General features: G+C 43.2%; 1 protein-coding gene across 1 annotated transcript in view; it reads left to right on the forward strand.

Annotated features, from left to right (window-relative positions):
* The window catches only part of LOC138966690 (GTP-binding protein GEM-like), a 58359-nt gene that overhangs the window by 3747 nt on the left and 44612 nt on the right, over positions 1-10000 (forward strand). Inside the window, exon 2 of the mRNA XM_070339032.1 lies at positions 16-98. Within this exon, the coding sequence (XP_070195133.1) occupies positions 16-98 (83 nt within the window). The remainder of the gene's footprint in view (positions 1-15; positions 99-10000) is intronic.

The following is a 10000-nucleotide window of genomic DNA, read 5'->3' on the forward strand; positions in this document are numbered from 1 at the left end:
TACTTTCTGTTTCAGATGAAACAAGTCAGATGGCAGTGACAGTTCTTCTAGATGGTGAGGAGACTACCATCGAGTTTATGGACCCTCCGGATAGAAATGTAAGTGTTTCCACTGAAATGCACGCTTGGCAGAATTTAGCTAATGATGATTTTGGTGCAGCTAGTACTCGTTAAAGTAATTAACCATAAGAATGGCTCTTTAGAGAGATCAACCTTTCGCGCCAGAATGCTTTATTTGAATTTATGGACATAATTGAAAAGTCAACGACTCACCGTCCGTACACAAAACCGATCCCCATTTTATGAAAATGATTACTCCACTTGACATGCACTGGTACATGCTAGCAGTCAGAATTTGTGACACAGAAAGAAAGGTTTTGTGATGCTATTTGCTTTTTAGGTTGTCAAAACATAAACTTGTAACTGTACACGTCTTGAATACTCGTACAAGTGATAAAACTTAGCTCATATTTAGTGGATTTGGCCTGGTTTTTCACGTATACGGATTTGTTTTCTTTATTGCATAATGAAAATCAGAAAACTTGTAAAACTTTTTTTTTAAGTGTGTTTGCTTGAATATTGGCAGAGGTCTTATTTATATTTGAGGCACCACTTTAGGCTATCACCTACTTTCTTGAAATTTGGCTTCGTTGCGTTTAAGTATGTTTTCCGCAAAGCTTGGGTTTGGAATTCAATTTGTTCTCCCCGATCTCTCAGTTCGTCTCTGTTTGATGCTGTGCTGTGCAGCTGTGAGGCGCTGTGAACGGCTGTCTGTGTGTGTTCGTCCGTGCGTGCGTGCTTGCGTGTTTGCGTGTGTGTGTGTCTCTCTCTGTGTCTGTGTCTCACGTGTGTCTGTGTGTCTGTGTGTGCATGCGTGCGTGCGTGCGTGCGTGCGTGCGTGCGTACATGCGTGCGTGCGTACATGCGTGCGTGCGTGCATGTGTGTGTGTGTGTGTGTGAAATGTGTACGCGCGCGCACGTCCTTACATCTACGTGTGCTCACGCACGTGCCGTTGCAAGTTATATTCAGGCACACCCTTTCATCACCTCGTTCAATTATCCCCCCCCCCCCCTCCCGGCTCCCCTCCCAACTTATACTCTCCCTCATTTTCAAGTCACCCCCTGCAGCGTTGGTTTAAAACCAGAACCACGAACGAGAAAAAGAGAAAAACAACAAAAAGAAGGAGTTCAAAAATAGCAGTTCGAATTGGCTTCGTTTGGAATTGGCCGTCCCGACAGATTAAACCGCACGTGGCGAATTGGCAGCAGCCATAACTGCTTCAGCTAACCCCGGGTCATCATCTCCTTTGCTTCAGTTGTTCTTTTCTGGATCGTGAAAATCCAGTTTGAGCTCCCACCTCCCCCCCCCCCCATCCCACCCCCCCCCCCCCACCCCCCTGATATTTCTTTCCTTTCATTTCGCTGCACCGAAACACAAAATTATTTTGGCGCCATATCCAATAACTTCAGAGAGATAGGATCCGACAGATATTTTCGAACCCCATTTAGTGCGGGTATCTGTTGCTTTTTTCTTCTTTTTTTTTCTCTTTTTATATTTAGTCAAGTTTTGACTAAATATTTTAACATCGAGGGGGAATCGAAACGAGGGTCGTGGTGTATGTGCGTCTGTCTGTCTGTCTGTCTGTCTGTGTGTGTGTGTGTGTGTAGAGCGATTCAGACTAAACTACTGGACCGATCTTTATGAAATTTGACATGAGAGTTCCTGGGTATGAAATCCCCATACGTTTTTTTCATTTTTTTGATAAATGTCTTTGATGACGTCATATCCGGCTTTTCGTGAAAGTTGAGGCGGCACTGTCACGCCCTCATTTTTCAACCAAATTGGTTGAAATTTTGGTCAAGTAATCTTCGACGAAGCCCGGGGTTCGGTATTGCATTTCAGCTTGATGGCTTAAAAATTAATTAATGACTTTGGTCATTAAAAATCTGAAAATTGTAAAAAAAAATAAAAATTTATAAAACGATCCAAATTTACGTTTATCTTATTCTCCATCATTTGCTGATTCCAAAAACATATAAATATGTTATATTCGGATTAAAAACAAGCTCTGAAAATTAAATATATAAAAATTATTATCAAAATTAAATTGTCCAAATCAATTTAAAAACACTTTCATCTTATTCCTTGTCGGGTCCTGATTCCAAAAACATATAGATATGATATGTTTGGATTAAAAACACGCCCAGAAAGTTAAAACAAAGAGAGGTACAGAAAAGCGTGCTATCCTTCTTAGCGCAACTACTACCCCGCTCTTCTTGTCAATTTCACTGCCTTTGCCATGAGCGGTGGACTGACGATGCTACGAGTATACGGTCTTGCTGAAAAATGGCATTGCGTTCACTTTCATTCAGTGAGTTCGACAGCTACTTGACTAAATATTGTATTTTCGCCTTACGCGACTTGTTTCCTCTTCTTTCCTTTTTCTTTCTTTGTCTCATGTGAGTGACAGGAGTGTAAAACGCGCTGCTGGTTATATGAGACGCGCGAGACGCACAAAACGTATTGTTATCCCCCCCCCCCCCCCCTGCAGTTGATTGCATACGTTGCGAGCCAATTTGTGTTGCCCGTTGCCAGTTCTGCAACTAGGTCTAGTTCAGTGGGTGAAGGAAATAAATAGTTTGGTTTGACTGATTCCAGTTCAATGGGTGAAGGATGTTTCTGGTTGTTGGTATCTTTCTCTCCGACTCACTCTGACTCTTTCTCTGTGACTCTCTCTCTCTCTCTCTCTCTCTCTCTCTCTCTCTCTCTCTCTCTCTCTCTCTCTCTCTCTCTCTCTCTCTCTCTCTCTCTCTCTCTCTCTCTCTCTCTCTCTCTCTCTCGCTCTCTCTCTCGCTCTCTCTCTCTCTCTTAAACTTCCACTCTCCCCTGTGGGTCTTACTCAGTCAAAACCCTTGTGCCCGGTCTCATGCATGGTAGGTGTTTGACTGTGCGTCCAAGGATCCGTTCTGAAGAACCATCATGCTCCAATCCACAATAAATACAATGGACATTCGGCAAGACAGATGTCACGCCGACAAGCGTATAGCATTTATGACTCTTCGATCCTGACCGGAAAGGTCCGATTGTTTCTGCAGTCTGATAAGAGGCGTGCTTGGTCGGGTGAGTTGGTTTAGCTTCGATCACGTCTTCCAATCTACACAAAGGACGTTGATTTCGTTTGCCTGCGCGATGTTTTAAATACAATGTAGCCAGTCCTGATTGGCAGACGATCGGATTTCCTCTGGCGATCGACACAGCCGGGTGAGCGAAGGCAACAGGGTGTAGTCGTGATCACGTCCGGCCAAGACATAGAAAACGCCCGTCGACTTAGAATGAGTGCCGTTGGTTCACTATTACTATTCGTATAAGTCGCAATTATATATTTGTGTGTGTGGAGTAAACGCACATAGGAATAGATTTAGTTAAGTTCTGTTGGTGCGCCGTTATCTTTCGTACAAGTTTTCATTAACATTATCTATTATATCATGGTATCAGAGACATACATTGAAGAGATACAAAGCGAGGCCGCTCGCGTGAACTCTTGGGGTACCGCGCTCGGTCAGCGTGACCTCGCGCGATTGTCAGCCATCATCCCGTACTACGTTGTTGTTCGCTTGCTCTCTGACACCGATTTGAAGTGCTTTTCTGTCATATTTCTTTGGATATATCCAGCTTTAGACGAGAGATATCAGTGATAAGTAAACTTGATTCATATTCTGTAGCTTCAATAGTGTGCACACGAACGCATTTGAGAGGATTGGGTTCCCGAAGTGAGTCAAAAACACGGTTCCCTCGGTTCTTGCGGCCATTGTTCTAAGTCCATGCCTTACATTGTGCGTGGAGGCAATGTTTGGGAGCTAATATTTTCTTTTGTGCGCAACGTTACTTTCCCTTAACTGGCAAATGCATTACTGGTGTATACATTAATCTGTTTGTATAATTTTTGACGCGCTGTAATTAAATTTGATGCTTTTAAGTCTCACTGAAGTGGTTCTCGCACTTACACTGGCGTGTGGATAAAAAGTTTTTAAGGAGAAATGAGCGAAATTGCTTACTTTAGGATTCATCTTCTAATCACCAAATGATGCAATAATCTTCTTCTTGTGATTTTCTGTTTCTCTTGAGTGCAAATAATTAACAGTTTGCATGTTTTATTATCTATGATTTTCTATGAAACAGTTATAATTCTTTAAAAACACAACAATTGCCAGCTTGGCGCCAGTGGGAGGATTACTTGCCCCTGCCGTCGGCGAAGATAACGCGAGCGGGAAGACAGCGCTTCGCATCTCTTCTATCTATGTCTTTGATGGTATCTTTAAAGCATACGTGCAAGAATATAAAGCTGCTATTATTTAAATAAGATAAAAGATACCTTCCTCGCCGTGTTCATCAGTGGTGTACGCTTTCAAAGATCTACCCTGGCTTTTACGAACGACGCTGGAACCCTTATGCAGTTCTACAGTTTGATTGCATACGTATAAATACTGTAGATTAAGGGAGTTCTTTGAAAAATAAAAATAAAAGTTTCTTCATGTTGTGTCATTACTCGCAATCTGTTCTCTCATGTTGGTATGTCGTTTTCGCACGTTTGTGAATTTTTTGTTTGCAAAAAAAATGAAAATATAAAGAGAAAAAATTACGAACAAAATAAAATTAAATAAACGTGATTGTAGGCGGACGCAGGCCAGACGTTTGAGTGAACGCTTAAATCGTCATGGAAACGTTCTAGAAAGTAGGATAAAGTTCTTATCGGCAATGTCAGGACAAATCCATAGGGGCAGCGAAATAAGTACAGCCATGGCTTCGATCACGCCCATACAACAGACGAAGATTTGTCGTGAGTTGTTGCAGCGACCTCAAGACAGTTTAAATCTCCATAATCTTGAGACTGGTCTGCGCACAATCTTATTACATTTGTTTCCAGACGATAAGAAAAGCCTGCAGCTTTCGGGAGACATAAAGTCACTACAACCACGATCACATGTACCCGCCCATGCACGTACTAATAGACGACAGGATGTCGTGTCGTCTGCTTTGCGCGCTCAGCACTTTCAACTTTAACCTCTATAGTAATCCCACGAGAGATCTGCTTGAAATTGTTTTCTATTTTTCTTTTACAAGCGATAAGCAAAGCCTTCTTGCTTTTGGGGAGGCGCAAAGTCAGTGTATAGCGGGGACCACGTCTGCCCCTATCCGTAGGGCGGCCACATACGTGGATTTCACAGTGAAATCTCCCTGTCCGCTCGTCTTGCTGACATTTGCTGAGTCCCCAGGGAAAGCCGCCTGACTCTGTCCAGGCTGAGACGACTAAATCCCCGCCCTCTTTCCGTGTTCCCCCCAAGTTATTGACAATTAATCCGAGGCGTCCTGATAATTGAACGCTGACGATGCCTGGCTGCAATGCTGGATTGCGATTTCGCAACTCCTCTCCGTAATCTTCGGGAGAAGAAGGGAAAAAGTGGAGGGAGGAAGGTGAGGGGGGGGGGGGGGGATAAATATCAGAGTTTCGTGGTAAAAGCAGTTGCCCGTGTGTTTTTTTTCCTCTCAGATTCACATTCCTGTGTTCATACCAAACCTGAGATTAACCTCAAAACTCAACCCATCAACCTCCCCCCAACGTTCCCTCACCCGCACCCCGCCCTAATCCTGCATCAAGTTCACGAGCCCTCAGAAGTTCGATGCATCTGAACACTGTGGTAATGCATGAATAAAATAATGCCTGGATGATCGAGGGGATAATGGGAGAGGAAGAGGAAAAGGGGGAAGAGAAATGGGGACAAGAAAGACGGGCAACAGGAGAGGAAGGGAGGGAGAGTGAAAAGGGGAAAAGATGGAGGTGCAAAAGGGGAAGGGGGGGGGAGAAAGAAGAGGGGCAAAAGGTGGCGTGACGTTTTTCCATTCCTATTTCGGTAGATCTCTGTCTCTTCGCACACCGTGTCTCCCGCCAAGAACTATAATTCAATTTGTTCCACCAGCAAATCGAGTTGCCTTTCTTGGCTCCTGCATTTGCATGGCATTTGCATCCTACAATAGCCAATCAGAAGTTTGATTTCTCCCAGGCAGAAGTTGCGTTTACTGCTGACTCAACAGAAAATTCGTTTTCTTGGCAGAAGGAGCGAGGACATGTTTTTAAAAGAATGCTTCCACCATCCGGAGCAATTTTCGGAACTCGGTCGTATCAAGTGGAGTTGCGCAAATCTGTTATTGCAACCTTTGTCGATTTTGTCCTGTGAGTATTGTGACAACATCTGATCTTCGGATTTATTGAACTCTGTCGAAATAAGTCGAGTTACGCATATCTTTTATTGCAACCTTTCTGTTGGATTTTTTTCCTCATTGACTAGCGACAATATTTTATTTCCCGATTTATGAAACAAAGTCGAAATAAGTGGACTTAAGTAAATCGTTTTATCCGACCTCTCAGTCTTTTTCTTCATTGAATATCGACAACGTTTGAACTTCGGATTCAGTGATTGCGCTATACGTGTTCTGTAAACCAGTATTGCATTAAAAACCAGAGAAATACATCCCACAAACCTCTCACTTGATCATGGCACGATGAGTCAAAAATGTAGTGACGAAGCAATAGCTTTACTGTCGGACGGAAAAAAAACAAGATTAGTTTATGGAAAAATTAAATTTAGACGAAGACAAACATCTACAACCACGTCGACCTAAAGATATTGTATAGTGATAATATATATATATATATATATCTACTCATAAATAACTATGAAAACTTATCTGATTATGCGTTGATTTTTACTGACGTCCCCTCCCCCCGCGCAAACCCATCTCTCTCTCTCTCTCTCTCTCTCTCTCTCTCTCTCTCTCTCTCTCTCTCTCTCTCTCTCTCTCTCTCTCTCTCTCTCTCTCTTTCTCTCTCTCTCTCATTCCATCTCTCTCTCTCTCTTTCGCTCTCTCTCTCTCTCTCTCTCTCTCTCTCTCTCTCTCTCTCTCTCTCTCTCTCTCTCTCTCTCTCTCTCTATTTAATAAAGCTACCGACAGATATGGGTCGGTCAACTTGATCCCACCGATTCCACGAATTGACCTTTATAAGACCAGTCTTGCTTTTTCGGGTACATCAGTTTGGAATTCACTTCCATCATCCTTTAAGCACTTAAAGTCATTAAAAAGTTTTAAAAAATGTGTCAAAAAACACTTAATGTCTGAGTAGTTTAACGCGTTTTGATTTACCACACTTAGTATTACGCCAAAGATATGCTGTGCATTGTATATTCTGAACATATTTTTGTTGTACTATTGCTACATGTTCGATTGCTACCAGCTTGTACTTATAATTACTTGCATAGTATGCATTTCATTTTATGAATAACCACATATGTATGCTCTTCATGCCTCATCTTCATCATCATCATCATCATCATCATCATCATCATCATCATCATCATCATCATCATCGTCATCGTCATCGTCATCTTTATCATCACGTGCTGAAGTTTTCTGACCTCCTTTTGTTGGTAAACTTTTTAACTTTTTAATTTTTAATTTTTCAATTTTATCATTGTGTGTCTGTGCGTCCCAAGGACAGATTGTAAGAAAAGGCGTAGCCTTAAATCTTAATCCTTGTTAAATAAAGTTCAATTCAATTCAATTCTCTTTGTGCACAAGACGTAAAAGTTACGCGTCAGCACAAAATTTGTCTTTACCCTGGGCCTAGATAACTGAATAAGCAATTATTATATAACTTAGGCGTTGCCAACCACGGTGCATTTTGCAGCCTAAGGCACTCAAAGTTGATAAGCTTACTTGTTAATGCGGAACCTGAACCTAACACAAATTTGTAGCATGTCACCCTTTTTATGTAAATTGTTAACATAATCGATCTCTGTAATTGTTTTACCACTATTTTTTCTATTTTTAAAATTAATGTTCTTGTTGTTGGTAAAATCTCTCACTAGACCAACATTTTCTTGCTAGAGATCTTGTGGGTTGGCTTCTTTTTAAAACCTTGAGAGATTAACTGTTCTTGCAAAAACCGATTCAGGTAAATTCACGAAAAACCTGAAAAACCTGAAAAACCTGAAAAACCTGACACAAAGAGGTATAGAACGAGGAACTTTGAAAAGTGAGAGACGGGCGCAGTGGCGTGGTGGTAAGACGTCGGCCTCCTAATCGGGAGGTCATGAGTTCGAATCCCGGTCGCTGCCGCCTGGTGGGTTAAGAGTGGAGATTTTTCCGATCTCCCAGGTCAACTTATGTACAGACCTGCTAGTGACTTCACCCCCTTCGTGTGTACACGCAAGCACAAGACCAAGTGCGCACGGAAAAGATCCTGTAATCCATGTCAGAGTTCGGTGGGTTATGGAAACACGAAAATACCCAGCATGCCTACTCAACGAAAGCGGAGTGAGCTGACTATGCTCTCAGAGTATAGTGTGGGGAACCCAAATGGGCAGACGAGCTCACACGTAACCAGAAACATTCTGGAACGCTGAAGAAGAAGAAGAAGAAAAGTGAGAAAGAGACATGTAAAACCAGGTAAGGTGACAGGTAGCTGCAAGACGTTTAACCGCGCACGGGGGCATGAGAAAGGTCATGGTGGTGTGAATGTTGCACTGATGCTGACAGAGATAACGATGCAACGTGAGGGATGTGAACAGACGTGTGCACACAAACGTCAACAAATTTAAATCCGCCTCTGCTCCTCACTGGCTTGGAGAACAAAGAAAATCACAAACAAATGCCCAAGCGTGCACGTTTGTACGCACGTACGCATGGTTTCGCAAACACACACACACACACACGCACACGCACGCACGCACGCACGCACGCACGCACGCACGTACGCACACACACGCACGCACGCACGCACGCATGCATGCATGCACGCACGCACGCACGCACGCACACACACACACACAGCGACACACGTACGCACGCACGCACACACGCATACTCACACAGCGACACACGCACATACACACATATACACACACACACATACACACACAAACACAGACGCACAAATTCTACCTCTGCAAGCAGGTGCTTCTTCAACAACAAACACCTTCAAAACCTATACCTCATTTATAGCCAGTAACATACCTCCAAGAAAGAGAATCTGGGGAGGAGCAGAAGGAGGATACACAGGGGGGTTGGGGGATGTTTAGATTGACTCAGGTGTGTGGTCCAGGTAAAGGAAGGAGGTAACAGGTGGGTAGCGTAACGGCTGTTAACAAGATCTGGACAGGCGGTATCGTCTTGGGAAGAACAGGTGGGCAACATAATGACCGTGTTAAACAAAGCGTGGTCCGTTGCTGCCGTGTTCTGTTAATTCTTAAGGGTACCATCGGGGTAAAAAAAAACAAAAAAAACTCTTGTACTCGGCTGGGAACGGATAGGGTCTAGGTGGGCTTTTTATTGGACTCTTGGAGAGAGAGAGAGAGAGAGAGAGAGAGACAGACAGACAGACAGACAGACAGACAGACAGATAGACAGACAGACAGACACAGAGACAGAGAGAGAGAAAGAGAGACACAGACAGACAGAGACAGAGAGACAGAGGGAGAGAGAAAAAGAGAAAGAAAAACAAAGAGAGAGAGACAAAAAAAGAGACAGACAGACAGACAGACAGACAGATGGACATAGAGAGATAGAGAGATAGAGAGAGACATACGGAGACAGAGAGAGAAAAAAACAGAGATTGAGACACAGACAGACAGTCAGACAAACAGATATATATGCAAACAGACAGACAGAAATAACGCTTGGAAAATGGAGACACTGAACGGACTTCGAGAATCAAACGAAGTATGGAGCAGTCATTCTCGTATCATTATTAGCGAGATTTAAGAAACAGCACGTTTCGTTTTGCAGCTCGTTTCGTTTGGTGAATGAGTCACCCCGCGAAACGGAACGTGTAACGAGACGGCATAGGCCGCAGACAAGATTTAGATGTATTCACGTTTCGTTTCGGAATGAAAGGCCGGGCATGGCAGGATATGATCCGCTGACTGGGCATGGCATAATTTCAACT

The sequence above is a fragment of the Littorina saxatilis genome, linkage group LG1 (genome assembly GCF_037325665.1).
Source record: "Littorina saxatilis isolate snail1 linkage group LG1, US_GU_Lsax_2.0, whole genome shotgun sequence".
Classification (NCBI taxonomy): Eukaryota; Metazoa; Mollusca; class Gastropoda; order Littorinimorpha; family Littorinidae; genus Littorina; species Littorina saxatilis.